The sequence below is a fragment of the Theropithecus gelada genome, chromosome 3 (assembly GCF_003255815.1).
Source record: "Theropithecus gelada isolate Dixy chromosome 3, Tgel_1.0, whole genome shotgun sequence".
Taxonomy (NCBI): domain Eukaryota; kingdom Metazoa; phylum Chordata; class Mammalia; order Primates; family Cercopithecidae; genus Theropithecus; species Theropithecus gelada.
This window is the reverse complement of record NC_037670.1, coordinates 116,245,708-116,268,928: the sequence shown is the minus strand read 5'-3', so window position 1 is coordinate 116,268,928 and position 23,221 is coordinate 116,245,708. Positions and strand designations below refer to the sequence as shown.

At 37.0% G+C, this 23,221-nt stretch overlaps 1 protein-coding gene across 3 annotated transcripts in view; it reads left to right on the top strand.

The window, feature by feature from the left end:
- RUNDC3B (RUN domain containing 3B) overlaps positions 1-23,221 on the top strand; it is a 180,110-nt gene that overhangs the window by 107,235 nt on the left and 49,654 nt on the right. For all 3 annotated transcript variants that reach the window (XM_025379385.1, XM_025379383.1, XM_025379382.1), the window contains 2 exons: positions 10,881-11,049; positions 17,749-17,906. In XM_025379385.1, the coding sequence (XP_025235170.1) occupies positions 10,881-11,049; positions 17,749-17,906 (327 nt within the window). The remainder of the gene's footprint in view (positions 1-10,880; positions 11,050-17,748; positions 17,907-23,221) is intronic.

Here is a 23,221-nt window from a genome sequence, read left to right as displayed (position 1 = left end):
TATTCAAAGTAGTATTGAAAGTCCTAGCCAGAGCAATCAGGCAAGAGAAAGAAATGAAGGGCATCTAAATAGGAAGATAGGGTAATGGAGATAATTTACAAGAAGAGTAAAAAATGTAAAAAATATTGTCCTATAAGAATGGAATTGGAGGAGGGTGGAGTGAGATAGGAGACTTATTTTTCATTTTAAGACTTACAGTCCTTTTTGAGGGGGCAGGGCAGGATTATAACTTGTAAAGATTTAGTCAGTTACATACATATTAAACACCTGAGATGTATTTCTTTTTTAATGAAAAATTTGGTATTTGTAAGTTTTACCAAATTACATGTAAATCCTTGATTTTATTATATCCTTTTACTTATTTCTTGTTTTTTTTTTTATTGAGCTCTCACTTTCTAGTATTTAGGGCATTGTTTTTAGAGAATCATGTAGAACAACTGCTTTAATCTTTTTTTTTATTCATAGAAAGTCCTGTTAAGATATTTTTATTTATGTAAATTTAATATTGTAAAAAAGGCCAAAAAGTTAGAATATAATTGAGTTTTTATTAATCTAAGTGAATAATTATCTATAAAGATGATGTCAGGTTTTTACCTTACTAGTATTTTTTCATGTCCAATATAGCAAAATATTTATAATTTCAATGATAAAAGGTGCCTAAATTCATTTAGATTATTGTAGGCCTTTGTACTACACTTAAACCAGATTGGTAGGTTATGGCTTATTTTACTTACATCTACTCCCTTAAAATATAAAAAATTTTTATATTCAAAAAGTAGTAGTTTGAATAAGTGAGAAGTATAATAGTTATTCTCTATACACCATATTCCATCAATTTTATTATATACTTCTTTGTTTTACATTTCAATATTTCTGACAAATAATGTTGTGCCATAGTTTGTCAGCATTGTTTTCCCTTTCTTGGTGCATACAGTAATGGTGCATCTTTTATTTTATTTTGTCCTGGAATTGATGGAAATATGTTATATATGTTGTTTGGGATTTCTTCTGTTTGAAGAAATCATAATAGTTAGATAATACCCTCTCCCTCCTCCTGGTCTCACCTGCAATACCCAGACTATGACTTTGAGCTTTGTCAAAAATTCTAACTGGATGTCCTGTTTAGATCTTTTAAACCTATTATTATTGTGAAATAAAACTCACAAAGAAAAATAGATAAAACATAAATGTGTAGCATAAAACATTCATGAAATGTATACTGAGTAATCACCACTCTCAGTATAGATAAAGTAAACATAGTCAGCATTGTGAAAGGCCTGCTTTTATCACTTCAAAATCACAACCCCCCATGAGCTCCTGAGACATAGTTACTGTAATAATACATTTTTTGGTAGTGACTTCATTGCTTTTTTTAAATTTTACTCTAAGAATGTACCTTACCTCCTACACACTATAGTTTAGTTATGCTTGATTTTTACTTTCTATAAGTGGAGTAATAGATCCACCAAAAAACTATTAGAACTGATAAACAAGTTCAGTAAATTTGCAGGATGCAAAATCAACATACAAAAATCAGTAGCATTTCTACGTGCCAACATTGAACAATATGAAAAAGAAACAAAGAAAGCAATTCCATTTACAATAGCCACAAATAAAATTAAATACCTAAGAATTAACTTAACCAAAGAAGTAAAAGATCTCTACAATGAAATTTATAAAATACTGATGAAAGAAATTGAAGAGCACCAAAAAAATGAAGGGATATTCCATTTTCATTAATTGGAAAATTCAGTGTCCATACCACACCAAGCAATCTATAGATCCAGTGTATTCTCTGTCAAAATACCAGTGACATTCTTCACAGAAATAGAAAAAAGTATACAAATTTGTATGGAACCACAAAAGACCCAGAATAGCCAAAGCTATCATGAACAAAAAGAAACAAACTGGAAGAATCAAATCATCTGCAAATACTGCAGAACTATAGTAACCAAAGCAGCATGGTACCAGCATAAAAATAGACATACAGACCAATGGAACAGAACAGAAATTCAGAAATAAATCCATGCATCTATAGTAAACTCATTTTCTAGAATGGTCAAGAATATGCACTGGGGAACAGACAATCTCTTCAATAAATGGTGCTGGGAAAACTGGATATTCATATGCAAAAGGATGAAAGTAGACCTCAGTCTCTCGCCATATACAAAAATCAAACCAAAATGCATTAAAGACTTAAATTTAAGACTTGAGGCCAGGTGCAGTGGCTCATGCCTTTAATCCCAGTACTTTGGAAGCCAAGGCAGCAGGATCTTTTGAAGTCAGGAGTTTGAGACCAGCCTAGGCAACACAGTAAGATGCTGTCTGTACAAAAATCTTTTAAAAACTTAGCTGGACATGGTGTTGCACACCTGTAGTCCCAGCTACTTGGACGGTCAAGGTGGGAGAATCACTTGAGCCCAGGAGTTCAAGGCTGCAGTGAGTCATGATTGTGCCACTGCACTCCAGCTTGAGCAACAAAGCAAAACCCAGACTCAAAAAAAAAAAAAAAAAAAAGAAAAAAAAAACCGGAAAAAAAAAAACTCCAAAAAAAAAAAAAAAAAAAAACACTGGGAAAAACTGCAGGTCACTGATTCACCTGGGCAAAGATTTCCTGAGTAATATCTCAGAAGCACAGGCAACCAGACCAAAAATGGACAAATGGGATTCCATCAAGTTGAAAAGCTTCTGCACAGCAAAGGAAGCAATCAACAAAGTGAAGAGACAACACATAGAGTGGGAGAATATATTTGCAAGCTATTCATCTGACAAGGGATTAATAACCAGAATATATAAAGAGCTCAAACAACTCAATAGGAAAAAAAATCAAATAATCCAATTAAAAAGTGTGCAAAAGATCTGAATGGACATTTCTCAAGAGGAAACATACAAGTGGCCAACAGGTATGTGAAAAACTGTACAACATCGTTAATCAACAGAGAAATGCAAATCAAAACTACAGTAAAATATCATCTCACTCTAGTTAAAATGTCTTTTATTCAAAAGACAGGCAATAATGAATGCTGGCAAGGATATGGAGAAAGGGGAACCCTTCTACACTGCTGGTGGAAATGTAAATTAGTACAACCACTACAGAGAACAGTATGAAAGTTTCTCAAAACACTCAAAAAAGAACTAACATATGATCCAGCAATCCCACTGCTAGGTATATATCTAAAAGAAAGGAAATCAGAAAGTATATGAAAGAGATATCTGCACTCTCATGTTTATTGCAGTACTATTCACAATAGCTAAGATGTGGGATCATACTAAGTATCCATGGATGGATGAATGACTAAAGAAAATGTGGTATATATAAACAATGGTATATTATTCAGCCATAAAAAAGAATGAAATCCTATCATCTGCAACAATATAGATGGGCCTGGAGGACATTATGTTATGTGAAATAAGCCAGGCATAGAAAGACAAATTTCCCATATTCTGATATGAGGGAGCTAAAAATTAAAATAGTTAAACTCATAAAGATAGAGAATAGAATGATGGTTAGCACAGCCTGGAAAGGGTAGTAAGGGAGGGGAGAAAACTCGGGATGGTTAATGGATATAAAAACAGTTAGAATGAATAAGATCTAATATTTGATAGCCCAACCAGGATGATTGTAGTCAACAATAATTTGTTGTATATTTTAAAATAACCAAAAGAGTGGAATTGGAGTGTTCCTAACACAAAGAAATGATACATGTGGTTGGGCATGGTAGCTCATGCCTATAATCCCAGTACTTTGGGAGGCTGAGGGAGGGGGATCACTTGAGGCCAGGAGTTCAAGACCAGCTTGAGCAACATAGTGAGACTCTGTTGCCACACAAATTTTTAAAATTAGCCAGATGTAGTGGTGTTTGCCTGTAGTCCTAGCTACTTGGGAGACTGAGGAGAGGGGATTGCTTATGCTCAGGAGTTTGAGGCTATAGTGAGCTGTGGTCATGCCATTGCTTTGCAGCCTGGGAAACAGAGTGAGATCCTGTATCAAAAAAAGAAAAAAAAATCCTTGAGGTGATGGATACCCTCAATTACCCTTATGTGATTATTATATATTAAATGCCTGTATCAAAACATCATGTGTACCCCATAAATATATACCTCACCTGTTATGTACCCATAACCATTAAAAATAAAAATAATTATTTAAAAGTTCAAATTGCTGAATTTTTTACATCAAAGCTCTGAAATAAACTATAAATAAATAATTTAGTTTTAGATGTATTTCATTTGTGCAGTTTATAGTTGGGTTTTGTTCTGTGATACAGGTTTTTTTTTTTCCTTAATGAGTGATTTTAGCCTATTCACACTTACTGATTCATAACATCAATTACCATAACTATATAATGCCCACACATTACTATTTCTTTAGTTGGTGTTAGCCAATACACTAGCCGTTAGCCACATGTGGCATTCACTACTTCAGATGTAACTAGTGTGACTGAGGAACTGAATTTTCATTTAAATTTAATTTTGATTAATTTAAATTTAAAAATTGATGCTACATTGTTGAGGGAAATTGAAGAAGATGTAAGTAAATAAAAAGATATCCTTGTTAATTAATTGAAACACTTCATATTCTGAAGATGGCAATACTTCTGAATTGATCTGCAGATTCAATTCAGTTGCTATCAGTATTCCAACATCCTTTTTTGTTTGTAGAAATGGACAAGCTAATCCCAAAATTTGTATGGAATCGCAAGGGATCCTAAATAGCCAAAACAATCTTGAAAAGGAAATACAAAATCAGAGGACTCATACATCCTAATTTCGGAATTTGCTACAAAGTTTCTGTAATCAAAAAAATATGCCTCTAGCACAAGGATAGACATACAAATCAACAGAATTAAATTAAAAGTCTGTAAATAAACCCATACATTTTTGGTCAATGGAGTTTTGAAAAGGATACCAAAACCATTCAATGGAGAAAGAATAGTGTTTTCACCAAATGATGCTGGGACAACTGAATATTTACATGCAAATGAATGAATTTGGACCTTAAACTCATATGAAATGCAAAAATTAATTCAAAAATGGATCCAAGACCCAAATGTAAGAGCTAACACTATAAAATCTTATAAAGGAAACATAGGTGTAAATTTTTCATAACCCTGAGTTAGGCAATTGTTTTTTTTAATAAGACACCAAAAATATAAATAACAGAAGAAAAAATAGATAAATTGGACTTCATCAAAATTAAAACCTTGCATTATCAAAGGATACCATCAAAAAATGAAAGAGTGACCCAGAGACTGGGAGAAAATTTTTGCAAGTCATATACAAAATCAGGGTCTAGTATTTAGAATATATAAAGAACTACAACTTAGCAACACAAATATAAATAACCCAATTTTAAAATGGGCAAAGAACTTGAATAAACATTTCTCCAAAGAAGATGCACAGTGGTCAAGAAGCACATGAAATGATACTCAACATCATTAGTCATTAGGGAAATGCAAAGTCAAACCACAGTAAGACACCACTTTATACCCACAGGGATAGCTATATCCAAAATCAACAAAACATAAGTATTGGTGAGGATGTGGAGAAGTTGCATTTCTGGTGGGGAAATATAAAGTGATGCAGTTGCTGTGGAAATCAGTTAGATAATTTCTCAAAGTTAAATACTGAATTACCGTGTGATTCTGAAATTCTACTCCTAGATATCAATTCTCTTTCCACCCAAGAGAACTGAAAACATATGGTCAGACAAAAACTTGTACATGAACATTCATTATTCTTAATAGCAAAAAGTGGACACAACGCAAGTGTTCATCAGTTGGTGAATAAATTAAAAATGTAGTGTATCCATACAATGGAGTATTACTCAGCCTTAAAATGGGGTGAAGCATTGATACCTACTACAACATGGATAAACCTTGAAAACAGTATAGGTGAAAGACATCAAGCACAAAAGAACCCAGATAGAAGACTGTTTCTGGCACATCTAGAGTTTCTGTTACTCTTCTCTGGAAATCTTTTGTCTCTCCTTTGGGCATTCTTGCTTTATATGTGAATTCCTTATATCTGTAAACTGTAATATAATGGGGAGCCGAGCAAGAAGACATGAGGCAGATGAGAACAGAGGTAGCCTTCACTGGGCTCGTGGGTGAGGTTTACCGGTCCTCTAGGAGGCAGGCCGAGGAAGTCGCACTCGGGGCGGGTATCGGGGGCCTTTTATAGGGTGAGGTAGGCGGGGTTTGTAGGTTTCAGTTTTCCTGAGTTAGGTTTCGATTTCTGAGGAATGACGTGTCCAGGAGCTTGCACAGAGGGGGGTTTTTTTGGCGGGCGCAGGCTTTTTTCGCGCGCTGAAAGTCTTAGCAGGAAGTGAAGGGTGGGAATTCCTAACAAAGGGCCTGCCATGCCAGGTGATACCACCATGTTGGGTCTAGATTCCTGCCTAACATTCCGACCTCTTTCTAATAAGAAAAAGGGGCGACGTATTCATCTGGCTGCTTCCTGCTGATATAGGCCGCTGTGGGGTTCTTTGGAGGTCGGAACTTGGGTATAGGAGTGGAGTAGCATCTGATTGAAAGTGACCCGGGAGACTCCTTTCATGCGGTCCTGGATGAAGCAGAGGACACAGGGAGCTGCGGGGGCAGTTAGATGTGGAGGCGCAGATCCTGTCCGGTTGCACCAGGAAGCATTGGGGATGGAACTGTTGAAGCCGGGATGGGGTGAGGTGGCTGAGACACTTGTGTGTGATGAGATCTGACAGTCGGTGAGAAGAGTAGACAGTAAGAGAATGTCCTAGGGTGAGCTTGAGGGCCTCCTTGGTAAGTTCTGTGGCAGCTGCCAGGGCTCGCAGACAAGGTTGCCAGCCCTGGACCGTGGGGTCTAACTGCTTGGAGAGATAGGCCACAGCCTGGTATGTGGATCCAACTGGCTGGGCTAGGAGGCCAGTAGCTACCTTTTGTGGCTCCTCGGAGAATAGATGAAAAGGCCGAAGGGGGTTGGGGGGAGAGAGAGCAGGGGCAGAAAGGAGACAGTCCTGAAGCTTCTCGAAAGAGTTGGCAACTAATGAGGGGTCGGACAGCGGTCCGGTGGGCACTTCCTTGGCAGCCTGGTAGAGGGGCTTGGCTAGGACCCCGAAGTTGGGAATCCAATGCCTGAAATACCCTACTAGTCCTAGGAAGGACAAGATCTCTTCCGCATCCTGAGGAGGCTGGAGAGTTTTGATGAGGCTTATGCTATCTGCCATGAGGCTTTTTGTAGTGGGATGTAAGGAGTATGCTTAGGTAGGTGACAGAAGGGGTGCAAAGCTGAGCCTTGGCCGGGGTAACCCGATAACCTCGGTCACCAAGAAAATTTTAAAGTGTAGCAGTATCCACAAGGGAGCTCTCCCAGGAGGGACTACATAGTAATAAGTCATCTACATATTGCAATAGTGTGCTGTGGGTAAGGGGACAGAGGCTAACATCCTGTGCCAGTGCCTGTCCGAAAAAATGGGGGCTATCTTGGAACCCTTGAGGCAGAACAGTCCAAGTCAGCTGGGAAGAAATATGAGTGTCTGGATCTTCCCATGTAAAGGCAAACAGAAAGTGACAGTCGGGGTGTAGGGGAATGGTGAAGAAGGCATCGTTTAGGTCAAGGACAGTAAAATGAGTGGTATTGGGGAATGCGTGAGAGAAGTGTATATGGGTTAGGAACAACTGGAAAGGTGGGGACTACTGCCTCATTGATGAGGTGTAGATCCTGCACGAGGCGGTAGGCCCCGGAGCTTTTCCGTACAGGCAGGATAGGAGTATTGCATGGTGAGTTGGCAGGGACTAGAATGTGCTGCTGGAGCAGGCACATGATGATGGGTTTTAGTCCCTGTCAGTGTTCAAGGGAGGTAGGGAACTGGGGTCTACAGGGAAACTTGGAGGGATCCTTCAGCTGGATGCAGACTGGAGTATGGTGCTGGGCAATGATCGGGGTAGAGGTGTCCAACACCTTAGGGTTAATGGGGACTAGAAACGGGAGTGGGGGGTCAGCCTGGTGGGGTTTATCAGGCGGGAGGAGGGGAAAGAAGAACGCAAGGTGCGGGGAGGGGTTGGGCTGGAAGTGAACTGAGGCCCCTAGCTTGGAGAGGAGATCTCGTCCTAACAAGGGGACTTGGGCACAAAGGAATGATAAGAAATGAGTGCGAGAAGAGGGAGCCATCCAGGCGGCAAGACAGGGGAGGAGTCTGGCGGTAGGTGGAGGGAGTGCCATCAATTCCCATGACCGTGACAGCGGAGGGATGGCTGGGGCCACTGAAGGAAGGCAAAACAGAGTAGGTGGCCCCCGTATCCATAAGGAAGGATATGGACTTATCTGCTACCTGGAGCATAACCCTGGGCTTGGCGAGAGTAAGAGGGGTTCCCGAGTCTGGGCCTCTTCAATCTTCGTCGGTGTCGAAGAGCTGGAAGATGCCTCTAGTACCTGGAGGAGGGTTGTCACGTAGAGGCGTAGCGACCATCTTCAGGTTGGGGCAGTTTGACTTCCAATGGCCTATCTGCCGACAGCTTGGACAGGGGCAAGTTGGCTCCTTAGGGTTGGGGCACTGCTTGGCCCAGTGGCCTTTGTTGCCACACTTGAAGCAGGCACCAGGTGGCACTCGGGGAGTACCTCCTCTCTGAGAGCTCCTGGAGCCAGCCGGCCTCAGGGCTGCTACCAAGGCCTGGGTTTGGAGTTGTACCTTCTGTTTTAGCCTGGCCTGTCACTGGGCCTCAGCTGCTTCCTCCCTGGAGTTGTAGACCTTGAAGGCCAGTTTGACTAAATCCTGGATGGGAGTTTGAGGGCCGTCCTCCACCTTTTTAAATATTTTCCGGATATCCAGAGCTGACTAAGAAATAAAGTACGTAGCCAAGATGGTTCCTCCTGCGGGGGAGGCAGGGTCAAGGCGGGTGTACTGAATGAGTGCCTCTGTCAGTCAGTTAAGAAAAATGGCCGGATTTTCATCTGAGTCTTGGACTACCTCCTTTAATTTATTAAAGTTGACCAACTTATTGGAGGCTGCCTGCATGCCGGCAAGAAGGCACTGGACCATCATGTCTCGGCGGCGGCGGCCTGCCTGCCCAACCTGGTGGTCCGAGCCGGCCTCGGCTGAGAGCACCACCTCGGTGCCTACTGGCATGGCCGGGTCAGTTAAATGAACCTGGTCAGCATGTTGCCTGGCTGCTGCTAGGATACCTCCCATTCCTCAGGGGACAGAGTTGAGGTCATAACAACATGTAGATGATGCCAGGTGAGGTCATACGCCTGGCATAGGTATCTGAACTCTTTGATATACAGAGTGGGGTTGGCCGAGAAAGAGCCTACATGCTCTTCAATCTTAGGTCTGCCAGCAAAAACAGTACATGGACCCGGACCACTCCTTTGGTGCCTGCCACTTCCCACAAGGGGCACAGGAGGTTGGTCCTGGACCGGGTATGGGCTGAGACAGGCAAGGAGGAGGAGGAGGCAGGAGAGACAGGATCCGTCAGGTTTGGTGGGGACACAGGAGGAGTGGACAGAAGGGGTGGCGCCGATGAGGATGGAGACGACGACGGGTCAGAGTAAGGGGGAGGTTGAGCAGGGGACTGAAGGGGGGACAGGGAAAGAGTATTAGGGGGCTCAGAGAAAGAGGAGGAATCGTCCTTCTCCTTGCTTGAGGGAGTAGATTTCGCGAGCAAGACCTGGGCCAACGAACATCAGGCTCAGAGGTCTGGGCAGGAACACAAGTCCTAAAAGGCCTGACCATAGGGTACCTCGGACCATTTGCCTAGCCTCTTGCAAAACTTGGTCAGATGTGTGAGGATATTAAAGTCTAGAGTGCCTTCTGCAGGCCACTGAGACTGATTATCTAATTTATACTGCGGCCATGCCACTGTGCAGAAGAAAATAAGCCGCTTTCGTTTTAGGTCTTGGCTGAGACCTAAAGCCTGGAAATTAGCCAAGAGGCACCCCAGAGGGGATTTTGGGTCTGGTTTGGACTGGGCAGTCCGGAGGCAACGGGAGCATCCTCCCACTGCCACGCAGAGTGCAGGGTATGGCGGCTTCCGGAGAGGTTGGACGTCTCCTAGTCCCTGGTGCCGAGGTCACAAGTGACGAACGGGGGAGGCCCTGACATGGCCACATTTTCAGGCAGGGACTCCCGGAGCCTGCAGGACGGGGGAAAACTTACCCAGCAGTGATCGAATTGAGTCTCGGATTTGGCGAAACGGCTCCTGGCTCGGAGAGGAGGTCCTGGCTCTGGGAGAGGAGAGCCTGCCGGAACCGGCAGGGGTCTAGGGAGGGGTCTCCTCCCGGGTTTCAGCACCAGTGTAATGTAATGGGGAGCCGAGCAAGAAGACACAAGGCAGATGAGAACAGAGGTAGCCTTCATTGGGCTCGTGGGCGAGGTTCACCAGTCCTCTAGGAGGAGGGCCGAGGAAGTCGCACTTGGGGCGGGTATCGGGGACTTTTTATAGGGCGAGGTAGGTGGGGTTTATAGGTTTCGGTTTTCCTGAGTTAAGTTTTGATTTCTGAGGAATGACGTGTCCAGGAGCTTGCACAGAGCAGGGGTTTTTTGGCGGGCGCGGGCTTTTTTCGCACGCTGAGAGTCTTAGCAGGAAGTGAAGGGCGGGAAGTCCTAACAAAGGGCCTGCCATGTCGGGTGATACTGCCATGTTGGGTCTAGATTCCTGCCTAACATAAACCTCACTTGAACTTCTGTAGTATCTCCAGGGTTGGTTTCCAAGAGGGATTCAGCAGCCTATGCTAACTTGCCTTTTTTTTTTTTTTCCAGGAAGCTAAAATCTTTATAATATCATTATAATTCTGTATTTAGTACTGAATATTTTCAAATTTGTTCACCATAGCTTGCAAATATAAAAGTGTTTAAGAATCAAGTTGGAACATATTTTTAACTTTTTTAACAATTTTGATATTCCCAGTTCTGATAGTATCAGCAGTGATGAGGAGGAGCTAAGGACTTTGGGAAGCAGTGGTAGTGAAAGCAGTACTCCAGAGAATGTCGGACCTCCTTTCCTCATGGATGAGAACAGTTGGTTCAACAAGTGTAAGAGAGTTAAACAAAAGTATCAACTTACCCTGGAACAGAAGGTATTTTAAAATTATCAAAACACACTTAAGTTTATTCTTGTTATTGCCTTTGAACTGTGACTGCCGAAATATTTTTAACTGAATAAAATTATTTATCCATTGCTGCTTCTCTTCTGTTTTTGAATTGTCCTCCTTTTAATGAAAAATCAGGCAGTCATAGAAGATGCTTTTGTTTGTTGAACTTTTTCAAATTTTATGTTTTAACATAAAAACAAGCCATTATTTTAATAAGCAGTTTAATTTATGTATTTGAGATTTTAATTTCTATCATTAATTTTATAAAAGATTATTGGTTTGTGAAAATGCAGTGATTGCCTAAGCACGTACATCTGTTTTTTTGAAAATTAGATATTTTAGCAGCTCTTGTGTGTTAAGCACTGTAGTAGGCAAAGTGGAGTATATAACAGAAAGAAAACAAACTCTATTAAGGACTTTGTAACCATTACTTTCTTACTGTATTTTCTATTTTTCCCTTTTCTTCTTCTTTAATATCATTATTCATAGATGATATATATAAGGAAAGCCCAATGGAATTAGTGATAGAAATATTCAAAAAATTAAAAATGCAGTGGGGAAATTGTTATCATTTTACAAATATAAATAATTTTATCTATACAGATAGCTGTTGCTTAGAAAATACTTTTTAAATCCAAATTATATAGCTATAAACATTTGCATAATGCATACGAAGAAAACTTTTCATGTGCTATTAAAGGAGGCTTGTGGTACCAGCAAGAATTCAGACTAAGATAATCTGAAAGTATCTTCATTGCAAAAATCTGAAAATGCTGAGTAGAATACAATTTTTTAAAAGATTTATTCAGAGCTACTCTCTCAAGAAAAGGAACTCACTAGGGATCAGAAACATAGACCTAACACAATAAGAATATGTGCATATATTGAGAGAACTGTAGGCCCCAGGGATGGGGGTGAAGGCATAATTCCTTAACCTAGAAACTTGCATTTTAACACCAACAAACAGCAGGCAGAGGACCCTGTCATTCAGGTGGAAATTGAACCTAGAATGCAGGAGTGAGATGCAAAATGGCAGAGTAAACAAATAAATTTGTAAAGAAACCTTGGTTACATGAAATAGCAAAAATAATGACCAATATGGGGTGACATTGGTATACTGAAATATGTTTAACTGGCTCTTTTAGAGGAGATGGAAACAGAAGCCCTCAATTGTAGTGTTTGCCAATTTTTCTGGGATAAATACTCCCATCATGGCCAATTTAAAGGTACCAATATGACATCACTGAATGTAAAATTGGGAAGAGATGCACAGTAGAACACCATTCCATAGTATTTCTACTAAGATAGATGAAATAGATGTAAATGACTGTAAGAACATAGATAATAATAGTTAAAATATGGTGAAATAATTAGAAAGTGATGAATTTTGAGTAGTTATTACCTTTGTGTTTAATGTAATTTACTTAGTTGTAAATTTATATAATTTAATTTTTAATAACAGCAATGTTTAACAACTGAGTTAAATTTCTGAAATTTAACAGTCAGTTCTTGAGAGCCTATACAAGCCAGCTACAGACCACCACTGGGAGTATGAAAGCAGAGCAGAACTAAAATGCTGACTAAAAAACATCAGAAAGAGTGAGAGATGCACAGTAGAACACCATTCCATAGTATTTCTACTAAGATAGCTGAAATAGATGTAAATGACCATAAGAACATAGATAATAATTAAAATATGGTGAAATAATTAGAAAGTGATGAATTTTGAGTAGTCTTTTGAGCTAGTCTTTCGAGGTCTTTGTAATATAGTGAAGGAGGTTAGAGACATTTTTAAATGTGTGTGCCTGTTTCCAAAGTTAACATTTAGAAGTTGCAATTAAGAGAATAGAAGTAGAATGTTTAATTTTCAAACTAGTAGAGGGAAAGAAAAGAAATAAGGAAAGATTGTTCAGTATAATAGAAGGGAACACATTAGAAAAAATAAGGATAGTGAAAAGAGAACACAAAATGCAAATTACATATAACCAGAAGAGTCAACACCACCATAAAAGTAAATGGCAGAAACTTGCCAGTTAAGATAAACTCTTAGATTTATTGAAAAATAATTATAAAATTTAGCTCTATGCTATTGATAAGAGAGACACATAACATATAATGACATAAAAAGTTGAAACTAGGGGAATAAATATACTAGATAGATACTAACTAAAAGAATTCTATGTCAATATCATTAAACGTAGACATTAAGGCAGAAACATTTTTTTAAAAGGCAGTGTCTTTCTTTAGTCTTAATAATGCTTACTTTTTAAAGTAAGCATTCACCAAGAATATATATCAGTGCTGAACTTACATCTATTTAACAATATATCCATGAAAAATATGAAGCAAAAATTAATTAAATGTCCAGAATAAATTGGTAATTCCATAATTATAATGAGAAATTTTAATGTCTTTCAGAGTAATTTATAGATTGAATGGATGTAGTGAACTTCAGTAACACAATTAATAAACCTGATCTAAAATATATTAAATGTTAACAATTAGAATATATAACCTTTTCAAGCATATATGGAACAGCTATAGTGTTTTTTTGTTTTGTTTTGTTTTTTGTTTTTGTTTTTGAGATGGAGTCTCGCTTTGTCACCCAGGCTGGAGTGCAGTGGTGCAATCTTGGCTCACTGAAACCTCCACCTCCTGGGTTCAAGTGATTCTCCTGCCTCAGCCTTCCGAGTACCAGGGACTACAGGCCTGGTTAATTTTTGTATTTTTAGTAGAGACGGGGTTTCATGACGTTGGCTAGGCTGGTCTCTAACTCCGAACCTCAAGTGATCTGCCCACCTCGGCCTCCCAAAGTGCTGGTATTACAACTATGAGCCACTGCACCTGGCCAATTTTTTATGGAGCACACTAGGTTACAAAACAAATGTCCACAAATACCAAAGAAATGATACAATATTATCATTTTAGTATAACTTTTATATTAATATAAGGTCATGTGAATAGTGCAGTAAAGTTAGATATCCATACAAAAAGTTTAGCACCACCCACATGCGACCCATGAAATTAAAGAAAAAATTGTCTAAATTATAGGTCAAAAAATTGAGGAAATAGAATACTTTAAAATGAATGAGAATGAAAATAATGCATACTAACCGTTGTAAGTTGCCACACAACTTGTATAGTACTTATAGAAATACTTAGATATTTAGAAAAGAAACAATGAAAATTAAAGAGATAAGTATCCAAGTAGTCGTCAAAGAGCAACCAAACCAGTTCAAAAAGAAGGAAAGTAATAAAATAACATATATTGGTGAAGTAAAAAACAAAGAAACATAATTAACAAAACCAAGAGATAATTATTTGCAAAAATTAATGAAATAGACATTCTAGCTAGAATAATTTTTTTAAAAAATTAAGGCACAGATAATCTTAAGAATGGAAGAATAGACAGCACAGCATAAATGTGGGAGAAACCCTCCCAATAATTATTAGAGAATATTTAAATAATTTTATGATAATACTTTGCAAAACAAAGAATTTTTATAAATACTACTTATCAAAACTGATAGATATATAGCCATTTAACAAATTGAATAAGTAGTTTAAAATCTATCCAGTCCCCCACCAAAAAAAAATATCATGTATTGTTTTGGTGAGTCTACCAAATACAGTCATGCACTACATAATAATGTTTTGGCCAACAATGGGTCATGTATATGAGGTGGTCCCATAAGATTATAATGAAGATGAAAAATTCCTATCACTTAGTGGTGTAGCCATGGTAATGTTGTAACACAATGCATTACTCATGTGTTTGTGGTGATGCTGGTGTAAATAAACCTATTTCCCTGCCAGTCATTAAAAACTAGCATATACAATTATGGACAGTACATAATACTTGATAATGATAATAAAGTACTGTTACTGGTTTACATATTTACTATACAATGCTTTTTAGTCATTATTTTTTAGTGTACTCCTTCTACTTAAAAAACAAAAAAATTAAATGTAAAACAGCTTCAGGCAGGTCTTTTAGGAGGTAGTCCAGCAGTAAGCACTGTGATCATGGGAGATGACAGCTCCGTGTATTAATGCTCCTGAAGTCTTTCCAGTCGGACAAGAGGCGTAAGTGGAAGACATTGATATTGATGATCCTGACCCTGTGTAGGCCTAGGCTAATGTGTGTGTTTGTGTCTTCATTTATAATGAAAAAGTTTAAAACATTAAAATTTTTTAAAATGTGTAAATAGAAAAAAAACTTACAGAATAAGGATGTTAAAAAGAAAATATTGTTGTATAGCTGTACAATGTATGTTTTAAACTGTTATTACAAAAGAGTCAAAAAGATTTTTAAAAGTTTGTAAAGTAAAAATGTTATAGTAAGCTAAGTTTAATTTTATTACTGAAGAAAGAAAACATAAAAATAAATTTAGTGTAGGCTAGGTGTACAGTGTTTATAAAGTCTGCAGTAGGGTACAGTAGTTGTAGGCCTTTACATTCACTAACTACCCACTCACTGACTCACTTTGAGCAATTTCCAGTCCTGCAAGTTCCATTTCACAGTAATGGCCTACATAGTTGTGCCTTTTTAAAAAAAAAAAAAAAATCTTTTATACCATATTTTTACTGTCCCTTTTCTATGTTTATATATATAAATACTTGCTATTGTATTACAGTTGCCTACAGTACTCAGTATAGTAACATGCTGTGCAGGTTTGTAGCCTAGGAACAATAGGCTATACCATCTAGTCTAGGTGTGTAGTAGACTGTACCATCTAGGTTGGTGTAAGTACACTCTGTAATGTTCATAGAATGGCAAAATGGCCTAGCAACACATTTCTCGGAACATATCCCCATCATTAAGTGGCACACAACTGTATGAGTGATCCCTATTTTATATGGACTGTTCCTGAGAATAGAAAAAGAAGGAATAGTTTTCAATGAATTTAATGAATCCCAGTATAACTTTTATACTAACATAAGATCATGTGAATATAGTATCAAGTGGGAATGTGATTAGTATAAAACCAGTAGTAAAAACGATTACTACAATGGCAATATCAATAACAGTATCTAGTAAATGTGAAGATATACACGGCTTATATCCTAGGAATTCTCCTCCTAGATACATCTCCTCGAAACTCTTGGATGTGCATACCAGGAAACATAACAGAGTGTGTTCACAGCAATATTGTTTATATTAAGAAAAACCTAAAGTGATCCAAATGGTCATTGAGAGAACAGTGACAGAAGAGTGAATAAACTGCAATATTCATACAATGGAATACTATACAGTTTTTAGAGCAAATGAACTATAGCTAGACTCATCAATATAGACAAAACATTTTCAAAAGGATATTGACAAAACGAAGCAAAACTAAACAACTTATTGTTTAAGATGACACATATTTGTAGTAAAACTGGAAAGAAAAGTAAAGAGATGATAAATACAAATCTAGGATATTGTTACCTTTGCAGAGGAGACAATCAAGGAAGGCATTATATTGGCTTTTAAAGTATTGGTGATTAATCTAGGTGGTGGATATGTGAGTATTCTTTAATTACTAATGTTTATGAATATATATTGTTTATGTATATTCATAAGCTGTATATATGTGAAATATTCATTTATAAAAATTTAACTTCTGAGATTTTATTATAGAAGAACAAACATTTGAGAATTATCAGGAAAAAATATGAAAAATAAGCTCTTGAAGAATAGTATTAGCTACTCTGAACATGTATCATAAATCTAAAATAGGTGAAAGTTTATTAAAGACACATGAATAGGGTAACATGTAATAGAAGAATACTTTAAAAAGATTCTAATTAAAAATCCTTAGAGGAATTTGAAAGTACATTGCAACTAAAAAGAATAGAATGCCATGGGAAGAGAACAATCAGAAAACAGGAAAGAGCTTTTGAAAATTAAAAATATGATTTCCTGAATTCAGAAATTTAGTACAAAGGGTTCGAAGATAAATTCAGTAAGGTTTCCCAGAAAGCAGGACAGAAGGACAAAGAAAAAGTAAAGAGTAAAAGGTTAAGAGATCATTCCAAAAAGTCTTATATCTATTACGTGTTTACCAATAATAATAGCTAGTAATTATACATTGCATGCAGTATACTAGACACTGTTCCAAGCAATTTACCTGTATTGATTCATTTAATCCTACCAACTAGGGTACTCTGATGGGTCCTACTTTTTTAGATGGTGAAACTGTGGCACAGAGAGCTTAAGTAACTTGCCCAAGGACACATAGCTGATAAGTGGTAAAACTGGAATATGACACTAGGCCGGCAGGCCTAACCAAAACATTATACTACCTCTCACTAACATATTAATGCTAAAATGTTAATGTCTATGTGTTTTTGAAAAATAATCACAAAGAGGCAACTTTCTAATTGGTTATTCTGTTTTTAGGTCTGTATTTTGAAGCTAGGAGTCATGCAGTTGTTTTGAAGCTCAGAATTACAATGTTTTAACTAAGTTTTGCATCAAATTAGTTTCTCAAACTTCAGAGAAGAGTTTTAAATAATGGAGAATATATGTTAAATTTTTATATTCAATTAAAACAAATTTTTTACTAATTTATCAGTAATGCTTTGAAATTGTTTCATTACAATATAAATAGGAATAGCATTTAAGCTACTCAGCATTTATCTTCAGGATATGTATTAGAATTTTGCAGTTGCTATATCTTGATGATACTGAATTTCCAGGGTTACCTTGAAGAACTCTTACGACTTCGAGAGAACCAACTATCTGAATCTGTCTCCCAGAATAAAATACTACTTCAAAGGATTGAAGATTCTGATCTGGCCCATAAACTGGAGAAGGAACAATTAGAATATATAATTGTGGAGCTTCAAGATCAGCTGTAAGTACAAGCCTTTTAGAAAAATGTTGGTAGTATGTAAACATTAAGACAAAATGTCGTGTTTTAATATAGGAGGCAAATTCCAGTAAATCTGATTGCTTGTTAATTCTTTTTCACCTACACATTTTTTGAAAGTTTACTTTTGTTTTTGTTATTACAAAAGTAATCCATGTTAATTTCAGAAACTTAAAAAAATACAAGAGGCCGGGTGCAGTGGCTCATATCTGTAATCCCCCGCACTGGGGAGGCTGAGTTGGGCAGATTGCTTGAGCCCAGGAGTTAGAGACCACCCTGGGCAATGTGGCAAAACCCCATCTCTACTAAAAATATAAAACATTAGCTAGGCATGGTGGCATATGTCTGATTGAGCCATAGCATTCCATTCTGGGTGACAGAGCAAGACTCTGTAAAAAAAAAAAAAAAAAAAAAAAGAAAGAAAGAAAATAAGAATAAGAAAATACAAGAAGAGAGTAAAAATTACCTTCAGTTGTGTTAGCCAGCATAAACTGGTTATAACTTGGTGTATATTATTCCAAATGCATATGTATAATTCTTAAAGTAGTTATTGATTGACTGATTATAAATAGATGGCATTTAGACTAGTGCTACTCAAACTATAGTGCTGGTACATTAACTGTTACTAGGTTGTGCCAGAATGTCACTAAGCAGAGTTTAGGATAGCTGAGTTATTTTTTAATAGCAAGACTCTTTTTGATGAAGAAAGCAGTATATGGAGCTACTTTCTGGTACAAGACTCTTGTCACTGTTCAAAGCACTTGTACTAATCATATTTTGTTGGGCTTGCTTTGTTCAATTGTTTATTGTGAAAATTTTCACATATTAATATGTAATCCTAAAAAATAATTTAAATTTTTTTATTTTGAAGTAATTTCAAATTTTCAGAAAAGTTATAAGGATAGTACAAAGAATTCCCATATGACCTTTCCTAGATTCATTATTTTCAACATTTTGCCACATTTGTCTTATAATTCTGTTCCTTTCCCTAAACACATACACATTTTTTAACCACTTGAGAGGTTGCATACATTATGGTCCTTCATTCCTTACTGCTTCAGTGTCATTCTTAAGAACTAAAATATTCCCTTATATGATCATAGTTCAGTTGTCAATTAAAGATATTTAAATTGATGTACTTTCACCTATAAGTCATTTTCTAGTTTTGTCAAATGTCTAAATAATGTCCGTTACTACAAATTTTATTTCTTTGGTACTGGGTCCAGTTCAGGATTGTGTTTGCATGACTTAAGTTTAAAGTCAGCCACTTTAAACTTAGAACAGTTTTCAGTCTTTTTCTTGCATGAGATTGATATTTCTAAAGAAAACTAGCTAGAATTCTTATAGAATGCCCCTTAATTTGTGTTTGTTTACTTTTTCCTTATGATTAGAATAAGCTTGTCCATTATTGGCTGGATTACAAAATAAGTAGTTATGTTCTGTTGGGGATATGAACACCCAGAGGCACATAGTCTGTTGGACCTTTATTAATGATATTAATATTAATCATTTGGTTAAGATGTTTTTCTCTTCTGTATAGTTACTGCTGTTCCTTCTGTTCCTTATAAATTAATTAATGCATAATTTATAAGTAGATACTTTAAAATTTCCACTTTTATTTTGGATTCAGGAGGTATATTTGCAGGTTTGTTACATGGGTATGTTACATGATGCTGAGATTTGGGGTATGATTGATCCTGTCACCCAGGTAGTCAGCATGTACCCAATAGGTAGTTTTTCAACCCTTACCCCCCACCCTTCCTCTCCCTTCTCGTAGTCCCCTGTGTCTAATAATGCCATCTTTATGGCCACGTGTGCTGAATATTTAACTACCAGCTATAAGTGAGAACATGAGGTATTTGGTTTTCTGTTTCTGCATTAAATCACTTAGGATAATGACCTCTAGCTGCATCCATGTTGCTGCAAAGGACATGATTTCGTTCTTTTTTATGGCTGCATAGTAGTCCATGGTATTGATGTACCATATTTTCTTTATCCAATCCACTGTGAATGGGCTCCTCAGTTGATTCTATGACTCTGCTATTGTCAATAGTGCTGTGATTAACATAGGAGTGCATGTCTTTTTGGCAGAACAATTTATTTTTTTTTTTTTGATATATACCTAGTAATGGTATTGCTGGGTTGAATGGTAATTCTGTTTTAAGTTCTTTGAGAAATCTCCAAACTGCTTTCCACAGTGGCTGAACTAATTCATTCCCATCAATAGAGTGTAACCATTCCCTTTTCTCCATAACCTTATCAGCATCTCTTGTTTTTCAACTTTTTAATAATAGCCCTCTGACTAGTGTCAGAATGGTTTTGATTTCCATTTCTCTGATGATTATTGTGTTGAGCATTTTTTTTCACATTTGTTGGCTGCTTGTATGTCTTCTTTTAAGTATCTGTTCGTGTCTTTTGCCCAATTTTTACTGGGGTTATTTGTTTTTTTCTTGTTGATTTAAGTTCCTTACAGGTTCGAGATGTTAGACATTTGTTGGATGCATAGTTCGTATTTTCTCCCATTCTGTAGGTTGTCTGTTTACTCTGTTGATAGTTTCTTTTGCTGTGTAGAAGCTCTTTGGTTTAATTAGGTCCCAGTTGTCAATTTTTGTTTTTGTTACATTATTATATGTAACATTATTATATGTACATTATTATATGTTACATTATTATATGTTACATTATTCTGTATATGGCTACCCAGCTATCACAGCACCACTTATTGAATAGGGAGTCCTTTCTCCATTGCTTATTTTTATCAACTTTGTCAAAGATAAGATGGATTGTGGGTATGTAGCTATATTTCTAGGTTCTCTGTTCTGTTCCATTGGACTTTGTGTCTATTTGTGTAACAGTACCATTCTGTTTTGGTTACTGTAGCCATCCTTGTAATATAGTTTAAAGTTGGATAACATGATGCCTCCAGCTTTGTTGTTTTTTTTTAATTAGGATTGATTTGGCTATTTTTGTTCCATATGAATTTTAGGAATTCTTTTCTAATTCTCTGAAAAATGATGCTGGTATTTTAATAGGTATTGCATTCAATCATGCAATTTGTTCTGTAGGTTGCTTTGGGCAGTGTATGGTCATTTTCACAGTATTGATTCTTCCAATTCATGAGCATGGAATGTTTTTCCATTTGTTTATGTCATTGCTTTCAGCAATGTTTTGTAGTTCTCCTTGTAGAGATCTTTCACCTAATTGCTTAGATATATTTCCAGGTATTTTGTGCATGTGTGGCTATTATAAATGGGATTGTGTTTTTGAGGTGACCCTCAGCTTGACCATTATTGGTGTATAGAAGTACAACTGATTTTTATACATTGATTTTATACCCTGAAACTTTACTGAAGTTGTTCTTCAGTTCTAGGAGCCTGTTGGTGGTTGTCAAGATTTTCTAGGTATATAATTATATCATCAGGAGGTTGTCAAGGTTTTCTAGGCATATAATTATATCATTAGGAAAGAGAGACAATATGACTTCTCCTTTACCAATTTGGATGCTTTTTATTTCTTTTTCCTATTGCTCTGGCTAGGACTTCTAGTACTATGTTGAATAGGAGTGGCCAGAGTGGGTGTCCTTGTCTTGTTCCACCTCCCAAGGGGAATGTGTCCAGCTTTTGCCTGTTCAGTGTGATGTTGGCTGTAGGTCTGTCTTAGATAGCTCTTATTATTTTAAGATACATTCCCTCAATACCTAGTTTTTTGAGGGTTTTTATCATGAAGGGATGTTGGATTTTATTGAAAGCGCTTTCTATGTCTATTGATATGATCATATGGTTTTTGTTTTTCATTTCATTTATGTGGTAAATCACATTTATTGATTTGCTTATTTTAGCCATCCTTGCATCCTAGGAATAAAGCCTACTTGATCGTAGTTAACTAACTTTTAGAGGTGCTGCTAGATTTAGTTAGGTAGTATTTTATCGAGTATCTTTGCCTCTGTGTTCATTAGGGATACTGGCCTAAAGTTTTCCCTTTTGGTTGTGTCTTTCATTTTGGTATCAAGATGATGCTGGCTTCCTAGAATGTGTTACAGAAGAGTCCATCCTTCTTGATATTTTGGAGTAGTTTCAGTAGGATTGACACCAGCTCTTCTTTGTACATCTGGTAGAATACAACTGTGAATATATCTGGTCCAGGACTTTTCTTAGTTGGTAGGTTTCTTATAACTGTTTCAGAGTTTATTGCTCTGATTAGGTTCTCAATTTCTTCCTGGTTTAATCTTGGGAGGTTGTGTGTTTTCGGCAATTTATCAATTTCCTTTCGATTTTCTAGTTTGTGTGCATAAAACTGTTCGTAATAGTCTCTGAAGATATTGTATTTCTGTAGGATTAGTTGTAATGTCAACTCTGTCATTTCTCATTGTGCTTATTTGGATCTTCTTTCTTTTTTTCTTTGCTAATAGCTAACAGTCTGTCAATCCTGTTTATCCTTTCAAAGAAATGATGTTTGGTTTTATTGATCCTTTGAATAGGTTTTTGTGTCTCAGTCTTGTTCAATTCTGCTCTGATTTCAGTTATTTGTTTTCTTCTTCTAGCTCTGGGGTTAATTTATTTTTGTTCTTTTAGTTCCTCTAGGTACGATGTTAGAGTGTTGATTTAATATCTTTCTAACTTCTTGATGTAGACATTTACTGGTAAAAACTTTTAACACTGTTTTTGCTGCATCCCAGAGATTTTGGTATGTTGTATCTCTTTTTCATTTATTTTAAAGAATTTTTAAATTTCTGTCTTAACTTCATTGTTTACCCAAAAGTTATTCAGGTGTAAGTTTGTTTGATGCCAATGTGATTGTGTGATTTTGAGAGATTTTCTTGCTATTCACTTCAATTTTTCTTCCACTGTGGTCCACATATATGCTTGGTATGATTTCAGGTTTTTAAAATTTTATTTGGACTTGCTTTATGGCCAAGCATGTGGTCAAACGTAGAATATGTTCAGTGTGCAGATGAAAATAAAGTGTATTTTGTGGTTGATGGGTGGAGTATTCTTTAGATGTCAACTTGGACAAGTCAAATTTACATCCAGAGTTTGTTAGTTTTCTGTGTTAATGATCTGTCTAATGCTGTCAATGGGGTGTTGAAGTCCACTACTATTATTGTGTAACTAAGTCTTTTGTAGGTCTAGAAGTACTTGCTTTATGAATCTAGGTGCTCCAATGTCTCTGTGTGTGTGTGTGCGCGCGCGAGCACGCGCGTGTGCATGCGTGTGTGTGTGTGACAGTTAAGTCTTTTCGTTGTATTGAACTCTTTATCATTATGTAATGACCATAATGACCTTCTTTGTCCTTTTTTAATG